The sequence below is a fragment of the Epinephelus lanceolatus genome, chromosome 2 (genome assembly GCF_041903045.1).
Source record: "Epinephelus lanceolatus isolate andai-2023 chromosome 2, ASM4190304v1, whole genome shotgun sequence".
In the NCBI taxonomy this organism is placed as follows: Eukaryota; Metazoa; Chordata; class Actinopteri; order Perciformes; family Serranidae; genus Epinephelus; species Epinephelus lanceolatus.
Window position 1 is genome coordinate 27,851,217 of NC_135735.1, and position 17,877 is coordinate 27,869,093.

At 39.4% G+C, this 17,877-nt stretch overlaps 3 protein-coding genes across 4 annotated transcripts in view; all 3 read left to right on the forward strand.

Moving 5' to 3' along the window:
- Positions 1–5,571, forward strand: part of LOC117267478 (uncharacterized) — a 50,807-nt gene extending 45,236 nt beyond the window's left edge. For both annotated transcript variants that reach the window (XM_033643452.2, XM_078176050.1), the window contains exons 4-7: positions 935–1,104; positions 1,722–1,835; positions 2,986–3,143; positions 4,294–5,571. In XM_033643452.2, the coding sequence (XP_033499343.1) occupies positions 935–1,104; positions 1,722–1,835; positions 2,986–3,143; positions 4,294–4,332 (481 nt within the window). In that variant the 3' untranslated portion in view covers positions 4,333–5,571. The remainder of the gene's footprint in view (positions 1–934; positions 1,105–1,721; positions 1,836–2,985; positions 3,144–4,293) is intronic.
- Positions 5,572–7,739: 2,168 nt separating this feature from the next.
- On the forward strand, positions 7,740–9,955 carry LOC117267559 (5-hydroxyisourate hydrolase-like). Its single transcript, XM_033643567.2, has 4 exons — positions 7,740–7,972; positions 8,993–9,132; positions 9,252–9,387; positions 9,554–9,955. The coding sequence occupies exons 1-4, from the start codon at positions 7,919–7,921 to the stop codon at positions 9,641–9,643; spliced, it is 420 nt and encodes a 139-aa protein (XP_033499458.1). The 5' UTR covers positions 7,740–7,918; the 3' UTR covers positions 9,644–9,955.
- Positions 9,956–10,948: 993 nt separating this feature from the next.
- Positions 10,949–16,963, forward strand: pdcd5 (programmed cell death 5). The gene is made up of 6 exons (XM_033625074.2): positions 10,949–11,146; positions 15,254–15,297; positions 15,627–15,688; positions 16,053–16,144; positions 16,239–16,310; positions 16,396–16,963. Exons 1-6 carry the CDS (start codon positions 11,081–11,083, stop codon positions 16,441–16,443), a joined length of 384 nt encoding a protein of 127 aa, XP_033480965.1. The 5' UTR covers positions 10,949–11,080; the 3' UTR covers positions 16,444–16,963.
- Positions 16,964–17,877: the final 914 nt, after the last annotated feature.

The following is a 17,877-nucleotide window of genomic DNA, read 5'->3' on the forward strand; positions in this document are numbered from 1 at the left end:
GGTGCTGCCGTAACAGCTGCTACAGTTAAATATAAACATTAGTATAATCATTCATAGATTTGATTGGCCTTCTTCCCACACTTCCTGCAGCTTTGCTCTTCGCTGGTTGGTTGGCTTCGAGCCTGTAGCTGTGTTTCACTTGGATATTGAGTCCGTGAGTGCTGAGGTCAAATGTGAGGTCACTTTCACAACATCACCTCGGATTCTACTTAAACATACACAGGCACACATGCACAAACACACAGTGTGCTTTCAGTAAGCACTATAGAGTTTGACTGTGATACACCCCCTGTCACCAGCACTACTAGCCTGGCAGAGAGCTATTGATTGGCCCTGACAGAACCAATTACATTTAGTGACAGATAGAGACATGAAGCTGTCCACAGGGAGGAGGCAACGCCAGCGCAAGAGAGACAGAAACAGAGATAGAAAGTAAAAGACAAAGGAACATGGAATATAAATATCCATATTTATCTATGAGATGCTTGAACAGATGATTTTCTTCATTGTCACATCTTTCCTTTAATATCTCCTTTTTTCAGCTTGTATCACTCGCTTGTTTGAGCTGGGGCTGGGTTTCAATACTGACAGCAACATAATACTTTTTATGATGCCTTATTATTATAAGACATATGAACATGTTTTTGTAGAATACCATTTCTTTATCATTGAACCTGAGCCGAAGTTCCCAAATTGAAGTGCTGCCTAAACACAAGCAGCTGCACTTAAATAAAATGGAGACTAAAATTGGCAAATTTTGATTTAAATGAGAAACTCTATCCACTTGTGAGCGAGCTCTCTTTCATCATGATTTCAGACAAACACTTAGATTGCATGAAAACACCACACACCTTCCCACAAATTCATCAAACCCGCTGCACACACACACAGTTAAAGATGAGTTGTTCTAAAATCGTGTCTGCTGAATTTCCAGGGTGTATGACTATCAGCGTGTGCCGGCGTCCCTGTCTCCTCTGCCGCTGGGACCAAGTCTGGCCAAGCGACCCCGTTCCTCCTCCTACTCCACTGGGCACAGACGCAGTCGAGACAGAACCCACTCCAAAAGCTCCAGAGCCCACTCCACTAGTTCAACCACAGCCAAGTGTGAGTAATATGAATGGACGCCAAAAAAAGGTGGCATTAGAAACTGCAGATTTATAGCCTATCGTTTGTCTAAAACTCTGGTAAGGGGAATGAAAAATGAAATGATGAGTATAAAGCTTGGATCAATAGAGCTTTTGCTTCTCATCCTTTCAGTATGAAGCAGCCACAGACAAAATAGGCTGTGTGTAGTATATTGAAGTCACAGCACACAATTTCTGGGTATTGAAGTTCAGTCAAGAGTTTTAACCTCTTTTTCTGTGATGCTACTTTGATGAGAGAAACGATGCAGCGGAGAAAATTAGCTGCATTCAAACCACAGCTGAATGGCAAATCAGAAAAACAAGTCGTTCATGAGATCCAAAATGATGCCAACACCAAATAGTTTACTGTGCATGCACTTTTCTTCTGTCATAGTTGCATTTTATTTAAGTAACAGACAGTTTGAGAAATCTGCATATTTGCTTTCCTGCTGGAAGTTAAGGAAGCTAACAGCCACTCATGGAAAGCAAATATCTCCCAATATGTCCAACCATTCCTTTAAAGCTCTCCCTAAAGAGATTTTCAGGTTGTGTAATTTCCTAATGTCCTTTTCGTTCTCACTCTGGTCGTTCCTGCAGTGGGCATGGAGGAGTTGCAGGTGATTAAAAAGGAGCTGACTCTGATAAAGACACAGATCGATGGGCTGCTTGACAGTCTTGACAGGATGGACACACAGAGGAATGACCACAAAGGTGAGACACTCATTCACAAAGACAGTGGAGGCAGGTAGGTGCGAGATGGAATGATAGATAATCTATTCGCACATCAAAAACATCTTAAGGGGGCCTCTGGCGATATGCCACTTTCAGATTTCTGCTTGATTAGCTCCACCAGTCACAACCCTAATCAAAATGATTCAGGATCTGTGCCGCAGGAGGAAACTGGGGGATGGGAATGCACGGCACCACCAGAGCCACTCCTGTTTTACCTGACAAATCAATTATTTCCCTTCAGTCAGGAATTTTTTAAAAAGTTGAATCGCGGCCGATATTAGCTGGGGGTGTGGGTGTCTGGATTTATGGCTGTGAGCAAATTATGGAACATGCTGAACAAACAGGGTGGTTGAAGGAACTGACTGATTCAGGAAACAGACGAATATCAAAAACTGAGCGGTGTGTATGGAGGGAAGAGCTGCTGCTGCCATCATGTGGACATGTGATCACAATACAGTGACTACGCCTGCCAGCAAGTGCAACAGCCCCTAGGAGGGAACAGGACAAAGCTTTATTATCCTTCCTGAGGAAATTGGGTTTTACTGAAATTTTAATTAAACTGATCATAAACTGAAACAGAGTTTACACCATTCATTTGGTGCAGCCCACCCTCCCCTGAGCCCTGTGTCCTCAGTCACTGCTAGACAAACATGTTCTTGTAAAAACAAACTTTAACCTTGAACCTAGAAGCCATTATCATAGCATCAGGATGAATGTACAGATAGGCCGTGTGCTAAAAAGAGAATGTGTCCTGTGGCTACTGCAACTGTAGGTGCACACGTTCAGGGAAGTGTGTGTGTTCTGTCTACTTTGAATGACCTTGGGCGATTGATAGCTCTCATCTTCATATTAATTTATCTCTGGCTCTACTTGATTCCCCTGTCCCTCACTATTCAGCTCTGCTGTCTCTCGCTTCCCCCTCACTATCTCTTCATCTGTCCTTCATCCTGTCACTCCCACTCTTGCTTTCTGCCTGTCATCTGGTACAAAGTCAGTGGGATGCACACAGACGTTTTTGTCTCTGACCCACAGAAAACATGTATTTTCCTAACACTCCACAGGAAACAGGACGTGCAGTAAACTCCACACCTAAACTCTATGTATGGCTCTGTTTATTCCTGTTTCATAGGGTCTCCCCTGAGAGAGGACAGTCCAGCTGGCTCACCGTACGCTCTGTCTGCCAGCAGCCCCGAGCACTCCCTCTCCTCCCTCTCTCCACCCAGCTCCCGCCATCGAATCCACAGGGAGGACCCTGACCTGAGGGAGCCTGATGATGACAACCACACGGTAAATGGGCCTGAAGTCTGTGTGCAGTGCACTTGTTCAGGAATGACTAAAAAATGTATCAGCAAGGGCCGTCCCTCTTGGTCATATTGCATGATGCTGGTTTCTGATTGTGTTAATGAGACTCATTACAAAAGTCAAAATCCATCCATCCATATACTTATCTGGAGCCCGGTCGGGGGGGCAGCAGGCCAAGCAAAGCACCCCAGACGTTCCTCTCCCCAGCAGCACTTTCCAGCTGCTCCCCAAGGTGTTTCCAGGCCAGATGAGATATGTAATCCCTGCGTGTTCTGGGTCTGCCCCGCGGCCTCCTACCAGTGAGATGTGCCTAAAACACCTCCAGCGGGAGGCGCCCAGGAGGCATCCTGATCAGATGCCTGTACCACCACAACTGACCCTTTTCGACGCGCTATATTCATTTTTTTACCAGTTCAAATCTCCATGTCTGTTTATTTTGGAGGGGACAAAACCTCCTGAATATCTGGATTTTAGGTTATCAGAGAGTTGAGCACACATTAGCAGGTGCTGTGCTAGAAGTCGAAACACCAACTTGTTACACGAAACTGTTTTATTCAGTGTTTTTATCGGTTTTAATCACCTGGTCCATTTGTTTTAGAGGAAAGGAGACCTCTGCTTGTTATTCAGCTTCTTGTAAAAACCTCCTGAACAATGAACGCTAATGGAAAACTAACCTGGTGACGTTTTAGTTGGTTGCAATTTAGAATCCTCAGCACAAAATGCCACTAAATCCCAGTAAATCTTACACTGTTCCTTTAAGCTGTGTGTCTGTTAGGGCCCCATTTAGTGGATAAAAATATATTAATTTACAACAATAATACACAAGAAAACTCACTCAGAAATTCAACAAATTTTTGAGATTAGATTTGAATTTTAAATTAATTACAATTACTTTAAAAACTTTAAAGTAAAGTTTGAGTTAAAAAAAATTGCACAGACAAGTTTCAACCAGATTCTGTCCTGTGAGGTGAGTGAACGTGACAACTACTTAGACTACCGTGAAATCAATTCATACCTGCACCATTAAATTTTACTTAGTCATTGTGAGCTTGCAGCCGAATGAAATACCTCTTTGTTTAAGCTATCACTGTTCTATCTTTGTCTGTCTGTCTGTCTGTCTGTCTGTCTGTCACAGATGAGCAACCACAGCTCTGACCCCGAAGAGGAAATATGAGGGAGGAACAAGAGAAGACGTAGAAGACATGGATTAAGTGCCAAACATGGAGGAAAAGAACAACAACCATCAAGCCAACTCTCATATCTGTGGCTCAGCTCCCCTCCAACAGGGTGTACATATCAGATAACATATTACATTTAAGTGTATCACAGCAGCTTCTTTTCTGTGACCATACTTCTAAGTCAAACTGAAACACAAGTGACTTATATACACCAGGTACACACACATCTGATTGAGAAGAATTTGTCAGACTAAAGGAGTGACAGACAGAGTAATTATAACGAACAACTGGAAGCACGGAGGTGAATTTAACTTTTTATAATCCGCCCTAAGTAGGCATTCCTATTATATGATATGAGAGTTTGCACCAATGCCAATATTTCAGTATTAATCCAAATGAGACAAAAGGGTTCTCTGATTAAAACACTGTGTAAGGAGCTTACCACTTTATCTCGTCCACATTAAAAGCCTTTTTCTAAAACAGGCAGCACATGCCACTATCACACTGTACATACAGTAATAATCTATGTGTAGTCAGTGGGTTCTGCACCATGTTTCTGCTGTTTCACCAGTTTCTCCCCAGAACAAAACTCTCACATCTTTAATTAGATAATGTAAACCATGCAAACAGCCTACTTAAGATTTATTATTTTCAGAATAAGTTGAATATTGTGTATATGTACTGTAAAATGAAAGTTCCCTCTGTGGATCTCAAAGTATTTTGACTTGTGACAACAAAAGAAATGTGTAAACTCTCAAATATGATCTTTCAACAGGGCTCTTTGTTGACGCCTGACTCACTTTTTGTCTTTATTTTATACTTCTAATCACAGTTTAGCTAGTCAAAGTACTGTAAATTGCAGTAATTCTTAAGAAACTGAATAATCACACTGATCATCAGGAGATAAACTGGTTGTTTTCTGCTCTGTCTCTGAGTGTGACTCTACTTCATATCTATTACAAGAATGTTACAGCTCTCTTCCCCCATGTATTTGGCACTTGTGAGACGTGCAAAGGCCCAGGTCAGTGTGTAATATTGTGTATTATTGTAAACTTTACTGTAATTGTTGAACTGTCTGATTTTAATCTTGATTTAGGACTTCTCACATTTTTTTTTTAAGAAAACGATGTTATTCCTATGGTGTTACATGTTTTTGTTTGCATTCTTAAGATAAGCCAAGTGGAAATACTCATTGTCACAGTAGTAAAAGTATTTTCATATTGAGTATAAATACAGCATGGGAGTGTGTTTTTATTCTTAGAGACCAAGATAGACATGGAAGACAAAGGTGAGAGAGAAACTGATCAATTTGGAATCATAAAATGTTAAAAGTACTGCTTCAAAACTGGACTGCTAACTGTGCAACTAATCCAAAGTGTATACAGCATACAATAATTAAGTCCATCCTGAACAGAGGGAAGCTGGTAATGGTAAATATCACCAATCACAGATCTCTTTGACTCGCCAGCATCTCTTCTCCTCAGTGCATGGATGGTTTGACCAAAGGTCAGTCTGACCCTCAGGCAAAATTGCTCACATTATTATTCATACTGCGTATCTTGCTTTGAGGGCTGCTGCATGCCTGGTTCAAGATGATACCATCAACACTGCCCAAACTCAGACTGCAGCAGTTTCCACCCAGAGAAAGTTGTCCATCGCTGATGTGACGCCAAACTCCTGTGACAACAACATGGCAGCCAGGCTGAAAACAAATCAAGAGATACACTTTCTGTAGACGGTCTTTTTTTGAAAGAAAGGAGTTTAGAACAGTCCTCCCAATATGTTCTCTCTTCAACAACATATGGTATCTTGCTGACTCACTACACTGAAACAAAATCAGCTGTGTTTCACAAAAACATTTACACCTGCAGCCTCTCTCCACCACAAGCTTTTGCTGAAACGTCATCTTGGCGTGAGAAAGACAAATGAGAGAGGAAGAGACACATTAATGGAGTTAATAACCAAGATACTGAGGCCATATGGAGATATGGCCATATCATACCAATATATATTATGTTAACATTTATGCAACAATATTTTGGTGTAGCATAAAATGAGAGCAAACAGAGTGCAGAGTTTAAGTGGCCAAATGGTCCATTTTCTTGAGGGTTGTGGGGGCCAATTTAGAGTCACCAATTAACCTATGCCCAATCTGCATGTCTTTGGACTGTGGGAGGAAGCCAGAGTGCTCGGAGAAAACCCACGCTGACACAGGGGAGAACGTGCACACTCTGCACAGAAGGGCTCCCTCCTGGGATTGAACCAGGAACCCTCTTGCCACCTGTGCTAACAGTGCTAACCACTGTGCTGCCCTGAGGTTAAATTAAAAGTGAAAACAAGACATGATAGAACATTTAAAAACAAACAAACTAGAAAACCATTTAAACTGTCAAATAATATCAGGAAGTGTAGTTTGGAATAATCAGTGTTTATCGCTGAGATCAGTTTATTTACAGATGACAAACCGTTTTAACCTGAGCAAGTTCAGTCTGCTGATGAAGTCCATGTGTTATGGTAGAAAGCTCTGGGGACAGACTTTTCTTTATCTAAGAGGAAAAGCTATAAATAATGACTTCAGTGTCATTGTAGCACAGGTTATCACTATGGAGTATTGCCTAAATGCCAGATCATATTTCTGTCATGCTCAAAGTTTGTATCATTTGTCCTCATAATATGATCGGCAATGCACTTTAGGCAACTCAAAACCATGTGAATTACAGGAAATCACTGCAGCGATTTCAAAGAGGAAATCCAGTAGATTATCTGTTGGAATAGTCACCATGGTTTAATGTGTTAACAGAGCTGTGCTTGTTGCCAACATTTAGTTCCATATTCATATAATATTAAATTGAACAAAGAGATCGGAGGGTGAGAGGAGGTATGACATTAACCTGTGGAATTCCAGCAGGAAGTTGTGGGTTTTGTTTTTAGAGTTCAGTAACCCAGCAGTCAAACACACAAGCGTCAGAAAAAAAAATGTTTTCCTTATAATTCTGTTAATTGTGCATGGCTGCATGTGTCACGTCCTCAGAGCAGTCCATTTGATCATCCATTGCCACTATTTTTTAACACAAATAACCCAGCAGGGTGGGGGGTCGGGGGTGCAAGGCTGACACCCAGAACTTGCAACATACATTAAATCTCATACATCCTTTTAAACAAGGCCTCACAACTGAGAGCAAGCTAGCCCTGGACGAGTGTCCCAGTGGTCTTCCAGGCCCTTATCTAAGTCTTTTATTGGGCAGGCTGCCTGTTCTGTGTCCAGCAAGTCTAAGTATTCCTCCAGCCATGAACCCCCAGAGAATCAGGCTGGTTTATGCTCTGTCCAGTTAAATCATCATCCATTTCCACTGAGTTCAAAGTGCTGAAAGCAGAATATGACAAAAGGAGCTCTTGCACAACCGGTCTTCTGTTGACAAAACGATAAGCACGTGTACTTAATCTCATTCTGAATAGGGCAGGTTGCAGGACTGCATGAGGACAATGAGACGAAAATCCTGATCTGTTTAATAAACCATAAAATTGCTCTCTCTTTTTTGGTTATAACTGCTGGCTCACTTTGGATTTGATTCATCAGTGCACATGAGTGCGTACAGGCTGCAGCAACTCAAGGGTCAGATTGTGCCTGAATACAAGGTAAGCACAAAACTTAAAGGTATATAAAACAACAGAAGATTTTTTATTCAACAGTCCAAATGTTAAGTGATGGAGCATCATATATTTATTATGTTTGATCACTGAAATAAACATAAAAACATCTGATTTAATACTTGTGTGTAAAATATTATATCCAGGGTTTCTATTTATTAGTTAGATTTTAGCACCCTGTACTGTATCTACAGAGGTCTTGATATGTCCTTTTATTCAACTATCTTGAGAATTTTTACTTAATAAATCACAACTTACAATTTGACATTTACGAGCCACAGCAAGGTAGCAGGAGCTGGTATTGTGTCTCATCATGGCAAAATGGGGTCCTGGTGACAGTTGTACCCACCACAGAAGCCATTTTGAATATTTTGCCAGCTGACTGTCTGTGGAAAGATTTTGTCATCACAATAACATTGCAATCATGCACAATGGAGTCACAAAACTTGACAGGTGTGTTATTGAGATCAAAATGAAGACTGAATTTGAAGATAGCCATGGTCTGACAAGGGAGCCAGAAGTAAGAATTAGAAAAGAGGCCTCCGGCACCCCAGTTTTTACATCCCTGGCTCTGGGAAATTTACAGGTGTGTAGTCAAGATCATACTGAAGGCTGAGTTCAAAGATGGGCGTGGTCTGCGCAAGGGCGTTGAAAGGTGGGAAGGGAATCAGAAATCAGTTTTAAAATTCATGCACACAGCCAAATACTCCTGTAGGGCAAATTTGAATTTAGTTTTTGACATGGTCATTGTCTAAAAACTTTAATAAAGCTGTCCTCTGCGCATTTAAGATGGGTGTCAAATGCGTTATCTTGTCAGTTTGGAATAAACCGCCAAAGATAATTCAAAATACAGTGAACTCAATGTTGCTTTAAGGAAAATAAAAGCAACATAGGCCTGTATGTTTTTGCCAGTTGTCAGAGAAGTATTTGTGTTTCAATGCTGGACTCTAATGTGATTTCTCTAGATTTAAACAGATCCATTTAAAGTCTTACTTCCTTGCTATGCAGATCACAGCAATGGCAGGCTCACCTAGTCCTCTGACCACCCACGTGCTGAACACTGCGATGGGCGTCCCTGGCTCGAACATTGCCATCTGTCTGTACCGACAAGACCCCTCCAATAATGCCTGGAGTTTGATAACCGTTGGGTAAAGACCTGAGGGCAACAGCCATAAAATACCACACACATAGTCACAAAGTATGATCACAGGAAAATCTCAGATATTACAACTGGACAACTCTCTCCAATCACATTTTATCTCTACAGGGCAACTAATGCTGACGGACGCTGCCCAGGACTCATCACAAAACAGTTGTTTACTTCTGGTGTGTATAAAATGTGTTTTGAGACTGGTCAGTACTGGAAGAATATGGGAGAGACCTGCTTTTACCCATATGTTGAGGTGAGGAAATGCTGTGTTGGCATGTCAAATGGTGCTTTGCTTGCTTGTGGTGTAACTGTAGTTTCGCAACTAGATCAGTGAACTTATATCCTCATTTAACCAGTCGTATGCATGTGATGCTTACTTTTAATTGTTGACCTCTCTCATGTTTGGTGTTCTGTTGCAGATTGTCTTCACTATTAATGACCCCGGCCAAAAGTACCATGTCCCTCTGCTCCTGAGTCGTTTCTCTTATAGTACATATAGAGGAAGCTAGGGGTCAAGTGTGATGACCATCCTAAGGCTACCTCCATCTATCAGCTGTCATACACATCACAAGCAGAGGCAGCACCACCAAGAATATTTATACCAGCACCAGCCAAACAGTCACAACTGCTGACAACACACAATGCTCCGTCTGAATGATTCCTCCATTTGAATAAAGATGTTCTAATCAATATTTTTTTTTGTAATTAAACAAACCATATTACTAATATACGAATATTGCTATTATGCTACCATGATATTTAACAGATTTAAAACAGTTATCATGACATGCAATTTCTTAATGAACCTATTAAATAAAGTGTTTTTTTGTCAAATGTTTCTTTTGTTTCATTGCCAAGATCCAAATGGATCAGTGGCCACTCATAAGGGAAGTGAAATAGAGGTTGTTATCTGTTATAAATATCTGGGTATTTTGATTGATGATTACATTTTAAGCCACATGTGCAGTACCTGGTGAAAAAGCTACGCTAAAACTGGGTTTTTATTTTCGAAATAAGTTGTGTTTTTCTTTTGATATATAAAGAGACTTTATGATCATCCGCTCTGGCTACCCATGCTCTGTCATTGGTACACTTTTGGCCTGCTCCCATACTACTTATGTGTCTTTATCCACAGAAAAGTGTCAGACAATACTCTTGGCATTCTCAAGACTTCATTTTTCTTTCCTTTTTAAATGCCCATAAGGAAATTGGGAAAGGGGCAATTATGTATTCTGCACCCTTGGCGTGGAAAAATGTTGAAGGATGACTTGAAACTTCAAATATTAATCTTGTTAAATACTTTTAAATCCAGAGGGTAAGAACTAGGTAGATTGCTTAAGATGTTGATGTTTTTAATTTACCTGGTTAGAAAATAAGCTCCTTTAAACTTCTCCTCTGAGTTTTGAGTTCCTTTTGCTTTACTTAATTTTCATTTTGTGTCAAATCTGCTTGCCCTTTTTCAGTCTCTGTATTTTATACTACATTAAATGGACTAAAATTTGCATTATGTATAAATACCATTAAGTAAAGTCTATACACTCTTCTTATAAAGAAGACTTTAAAAGCCCTGCCAATTCATGCTGCACTTGAGCCATCTTCATCCATAACAGCATTACTGTCTCACAATATTGAATATTATCAAAATAAATTGGTCTATAATACTATAAATCATACAGCTAAAATACAGCGAACTGCAACATTTATTTTAAACATTGCCACAAATCCATAAATCTGCCTGCAGTATGGGTACAGTATGCTCACAAACTCCTTTTCATATGCGATCCTTGAATCTGTGCTCGATTGCTTCACCCTGAGTGTTGGATCGGATGTTGATTACAGTCCCCTGGACTAGGTAGGGCCTTACCTCTGATGGGAGTTTAGGGTACATTTTATTACGTTACCTCAACACTTCTCAGCCTTCTAGGTCCACGATACTGTTGTAAACCATGGCGGACGACGAATTAGAAGCAATTAGGCAGCAAAGGATGGCAGAGCTTCAGGCAAAGCACGGGGTAAGCACAAAACACGAGCACGGAAGCGTGTTTGCGCCCGCCTTATAAGGAGATGCTGAGTTCAGTAATGGTGCTGCTAAAGTTAGCTAACGTTAGTGTGGCTAAACCAGTCACCACAACTCAACTCATTTAACTGTACCGTAACTGTCTTAACTCGGGGGATATACACAGCCAACGTATGAGAGCAACGCTAGCTGTAATAAACTCTGTAGTGTGTTATAAATCACAGTAACCAGCATCATCTCACTGACACTGCTAGCTTGGTATTGACAAGACAGCGCACACCCCTCTGACAATGATAGTGTTAGCTGAGCAACACTGAGCAACGAGTTATAAAAAATGAACCTATGTTAACCCTCCTGCTGTGTCTATTTAATATAAATTAATCATCAATCAAAATTAAGTGTTCCCTGTTTAAAATGGCCGTCCCATTATAGCTGATCACACATCCTTAATAATACATACTGTAACGTTATCACCTAATGTTGTGTCAGATCTTTAGTCAATTTAAGTTATTGTGAGCATAACAAGTTTGAACTTATATTTGATATTTATGGCACGTATGGGTGCATTGACCTAATCAGCTTGTTTTTTAGCTATAAAACAAAACATAATCTATTACTTCATATTGATTATACAAATACTCAGATGAAACACATTGTACTATTTATCAGACTACTTTGCATCAAAGCTTAACATGGACACAAAATATCTCTTAAATTATCTTTTGTATGATTTTATTAGTAAAGCAAGGACAAAAGCCCAAAACTATAAAAACGTTACTGTATTACAAAATTATTGTCTGAATACCAACAATAACAGTATTCTACAGTTATTGACACTTTTTCTTCTAAATCTATCTTTATTGTCAATTTCCTGATCTGCCCTGCCTCCTCCTCACTATTGTCATGATGACAGATATGGTCAAGAGTCGTACATATGGTATATCACTTGGTTATTGTGCTGCCACAGAAACAATTGTTTGCAAGGCCTCAAAAAAGTTATCTACTGTAGCTGCCAGAAAAGTTCCATCTGTCATGAGCATGACTTAAACAATGTTGAATGGGCATTTTCTGAACTTTTATACAGTAATTGTAGTCAATGACAGGGAACACACAGGTATACAAAAGTTAAACCCTAAGAAACAGAGAAAACTTGTAATTTTGTCTAATTAGAGCTGAACACAATAGGAGGGTGAGAAGAAGAAGAATGAAGAATGTTTCTGGACAAGTATAGAAGAATACAGTCAACTGGTGAGCTTAGTTGGAGTGGTAGGACAGTTTCATTAACGTAAGTGTATCTTTACTAGCCACATAATATACTGAAACATTAATAAACAGTAAAAGGTAACAACTTTGTTTTATGACTGTAATAAATATAGGCCTGTATTTTAATTATAACAGCCATGATGTGGTGGCATCTTGTATGAATAATTAAAATGCAGGTTTAAAATGCAGATTTTAGTTAATGCTGTCAGGTTTCAGCTGAATGAACACAGTGAATCTTACATAGAGCCCAACTGATAAATGGGCTGGGCGAATATTTAGAAAGCTTGTAACTACTCAAAGATAAATTGTATCTGTGTAATTTTTGCCAGATAAATAACAAAACATTACAGTACAGAAAGGCTAAAGATGTATTTAAAGTAATTTTGAAACAGTGTCCTGGCTACATAATTTGCCCTCCAGAGAGTGCTGAAGTTTATTTTTCAAATTTAAAATGTCCTACTCAGTGACAGTCGCCAACAATCCACCAACCTCTGCCAAGATGGGGACAGACATTCAATGTCTGACTAAAGTAATATCTAAAAATGGGGAGTAAAAAACAGAAATTCAAATAATATGAAGAATTGGTAAACATTTTTTTAGAAAGCAGATAAGACAGACAGGTAATGTACAAGGTTTCCTGGACACCTAAATAAATCACATCATAAAATTGAAAGGTTGTTTGACTTGGTTCAAGGTGTAAACATAAACAGATTAAAATGTAAAACAAGAAAAACAATACTGCAAGTTATGATACCCATCAAGATTAAGATATATAGCTAATTCTTGTACATCGTTATAGACACGATTGCTAATGAACTTTCTGATGCAAAGTGGATGGATCCTGGTGATGTTATTTTTTTAACTATACATGAGTCACTTGGCTCCAACTGCGCTCATTGTCTTGAACCATACAGACCTGGTTTTTATGATGAGTATTATCTTGATACTGGTACATTGTAGATTCTGGTCTTCAATCAAATGTCAGATCTTTAGCCAAATATTTTGTTCCACTTTGAAAGGTGAAACTTTGCTTTAAAAAAAAAGCTAAGTTTTAATAAATTAACCAAGCAGCATGGGGAAATATATTTTGACAGTTATTAAAGTTGTTTGTGAGGCCATTACCAAAGTTGTGGGAATATTGGGCTGGTATGAATAAGAAGAATAAGAAATACAACCTACAGTACAGGCCAAAAGTTTGGACACACCTTCTCATTCAATGCGTTTTCTTTATTTTCATGACTATTTACATTGTAGATTCTCACTGAAGACATCAAAACTATGAATGAACACGTGGAGTTATGTACTTAACAAAAAAAGGTGAAATAACTGAAAACATGTTTTATATTCTAGTTTCTTCAAAATAGCCACCCTTTGCTCTGATTACTGCTTTGCACACTCTTGGCATTCTCTTGATGAGCTTCAAGAGGTAGTCACCTGAAATGGTTTTCCAACAGGCTTGAAGGAGTTCCCAGAGGTGTTTAGCACTTGTTGGCCCCTTTGCCTTCACTCTGCGGTCCAGCTCACCCCAAACCATCTCGATTGGGTTCAGGTCCGGTGACTGTGGAGGCCAGGTCATCTGCCGCAGCACTCCATCACTCTCCTTCTTGGTCAAATAGCCCTTACACAGCCTGGAGGTGTGTTTGGGGTCATTGTCCTGTTGAAAAATAAATGATCGTCCAACTAAACGCAAACCGGATGGGATGGCATGTCGCTGCAGGATGCTGTGGTAGCCATGCTGGTTCAGTGTGCCTTCAATTTTGAATAAATCCCCAACAGTGTCACCAGCAAAACACCCCCACACCATCACACCTCCTCCTCCATGCTTCACAGTGGGAACCAGGCATGTGGAATCCATCCGTTCACCTTTTCTGCGTCTCACAAAGACACGGCGGTTGGAACCAAAGATCTCAAATTTGGACTCATCAGACCAAAGCACAGATTTCCACTGGTCTAATGTCCATTCCTTGTGTTTCTTGGCCCAAACAAATCTCTTCTGCTTGTTGCCTCTCCTTAGCAGTGGTTTCCTAGCAGCTATTTGACCATGAAGGCCTGATTGGCGCAGTCTCCTCTTAACAGTTGTTCTAGAGATGGGTCTGCTGCTAGAACTCTGTGTGGCATTCATCTGGTCTCTGATCTGAGCTGCTGTTAACTTGCGATTTCTGAGGCTGGTGACTCGGATGAACTTATCCTCAGAAGCAGAGGTGACTCTTGGTCTTCCTTTCCTGGGTCGGTCCTCATGTGTGCCAGTTTCGTTGTAGCGCTTGATGGTTTTTGCGACTCCACTTGGGGACACATTTAAAGTTTTTGTAATTTTCCGGACTGACTGACCTTCATTTCTTAAAGTAATGATGGCCACTCGTTTTTCTTTAGTTAGCTGATTGGTTCTTGCCATAATATGAATTTTAACAGTTGTCCAATAGGGCTGTCGGCTGTGTATTAACCTGACTTCTGCACAACACAACTGATGGTCCCAACCCCATTGATAAAGCAAGAAATTCCACTAATTAACCCTGATAAGGCACACCTGTGAAGTGGAAGCCATTTCAGGTGACTACCTCTTGAAGCTCATCGAGAGAATGCCAAGAGTGTGCAAAGCAGTAATCAGAGCAAAGGGTGGCTATTTTGAAGAAACTAGAATATAAAACATGTTTTCAGTTATTTCACCTTTTTTGTTAAGTACATAACTCCACATGTGTTCATTCATAGTTTTGATGCCTTCAGTGAGAATCTACAATGTAAATAGTCATGAAAATAAAGAAAATGCATTGAATGAGAAGGTGTGTCCAAACTTTTGGCCTGTACTGTATATGTGATGGTGCTGTCTCATATATTCTTCCAGGATTCTTCAAATAATCAGCAGCAAGCAGAGGAGGCCAAACAAAGGTAAGTATGCCAAGTCAGTATACAGATACAGTGATTAATTTGTACTCCCACAGTCAGTTTCTGTATAGCTCAGTTAAACAGACTTATCAGACATCTGTTCACTGAATTATTTCCAAAATATTGTGAGATAATTATTGTTAGAGAGCCACAGTATACTTGAAAACAACATTACGAACTCATTGTGTAATAAGAACCTATCAGTGTAATCTTTTGATGGCTTGAGAGTTTGATAAATGTATTTTTCTGTTTCCCTTTTACTGGTCTCAGTCCTAGATCCAAATAGTTGTAGGTTGTGCTGATGTGGTATCATTGTTACTTGTTATTCACAGAGAAACAGAAATGAGGAACTCTATATTGGCTCAAGTTCTGGACCAGTCTGCCCGTGCCAGATGTAAGTGTGCTCTCAGATTTATTGTTAAGTCTGTTGAAAGGAATCCCTTGGAAATAAATCATGCTCTTGTAAAACCAAAAGATATTAAAAATATTTTTTTTTATTTGGCATACTATAAATTGGTGAACAACTGTAATGTAAAAAATTGTGAAATCAGAATCATCACAACACTCTTATTAACTCTTATCAGAGATTTATATTCAGTCTAAGAAGAGTGTCATACAGCCTTCCATTTTAAAAAAAACTTAAGGCTCCTACCTCTGAGTTTGAAACTGTTTTGTGTGATGAATAGGTTGTAGTGTAGACCTATAAACGCCACTCAATCGTGAACACAAGGTGGTTAAATATTTTTACTGTTTTTCAGTAAGCAATCTTGCTTTGGTAAAACCGGAGAAGGCCAATGCAGTTGAAAACTATCTCATTCAGATGGTTCGTTTTGGAAAGTTACCAGGAAAGGTAAGAAAAACACCTCCTAATGCTTGAAGCTCTGATATTGTTGCTATTCCTCGTCATGCCAGCAGTGCAATGAATGGATTTTCTCTTTTGTCAGATTACTGAGTCAGGCCTGATCGAGATTCTAGAAAAAGTCAGTCAGCAAACAGAGAAGAAAACAACTGTCACAGTAAGTTGCACTGAAATGTCACCTGTGTTTGATTCATTATCAGTCACACATCCGTCTTAAATCATTTGTGCTCTGTTCTTGTCAGTTCAACAGACGGAGAGTGATGGACTCAGATGATGAGGATGATTACTAATTTTAAACGGGAGCCCTGGGACAAGCCAAGAAATCAGGAGAGGATATGCTTTTCTGGGACTCTGATACTATCTTTGACCTGTTAGCAGAATCCTGGGATGCCACACTTGCTTCTGTGTGTCTCTGGAAACTACATTACCAAGAGCGGAGTTTACATTGTGACATAAGTGGTGGGGGGTAGAATACACACGGTTTCAGACAAGGTGTTCTTTTGCGATCTCTTTTCAATCAAATTGCTACAAATTTGCTCTGCTTGTGTTGTACTCCTGACGGCTCATGACACTGTTTGACTCCTCTAGTCTCTTTCAGTAGTTACTTTTTTTTCCCACCATGTTTGACTTCCGTTGCTCAATCAGAAAAAAGCTAGATGAATCTAGACTTTTCTGTGAATACAATACATTGTTTTCTATTTAGGGCCAGCATCCCATTCGCTCTGGATGGTGCACTTGGATTTATTTCTTTTTGCGGACATGTATCTTGAAGGTTTACATAAAAAACATTAAAAAGCCTTAAATTCAAAAGTTTGTTTCTCTGATGAGCCATCTCTGAAGTGTTCAACTCCCTTTTTAAAGGTTTACATTTTGGGTTTTCACACAGACTGTGTTCTTTGGATCAAGGCACACAGTTATCACAGTTGTGACCATGCTCAACACGAGAACAGAAGAATGTTGCAGCTGCATCACACAGTATCCTCATTACCATAGAAAAAGCTGACATACTGTTTCTTTATTGTTGGTTGACTCTTTTTGCTAAATCAACCATTTAAAATTTTGGATTCCAAGAATTAACAAATGCCAAATGTATCCAACTACTTTTAAAATAAAAAAAGCGTGACTGAGAAATGTGATTTAATTGTTACGTTATTTATCATTATCGGTAAAGTTTATAAGCCACAGTTGACTAACCAAAGGAAATATGTTTTATAACAGTTGCATTGCCTTGAATTAGTTAGCTACAGTAAGCATGACTTTACAGTCAGCATACATTCATACAAACACTACAGTTTAGTGATACTTTTATTAACGTTCATCACTGCTTTGACCTTTCTGCTCCTGCATTGCCAAGTGGAAGAGAAGAGACATCTAATGCTCCAATAACTTACTTTATTTCCATTAGTGGAAGGGGTTTTACTAAAGTGTCAAAAAAGGTCCACGACAAAAGCCCTGCATTTAAAAAGTTTACTTAAGCAAAGGTAAAAGTACCTAATTATTATCTAAATTTGTGTACAATTTGCCTCTGAAATTTTGTGAGTTCAATTAAAAAGTAGTACAAAATGGAAACACTAAAGTATAATTAAAATTCCACTGAAGTAGCTACACTACTTGAGCATTACAGTGTGGCACACCATTTATTTTTTGTACTTTTTTTATTCCAGCTTTTGGTATACAATTACAACATTTACAGTGAGTTCATTTTTTAAATATTTTTTATGCGT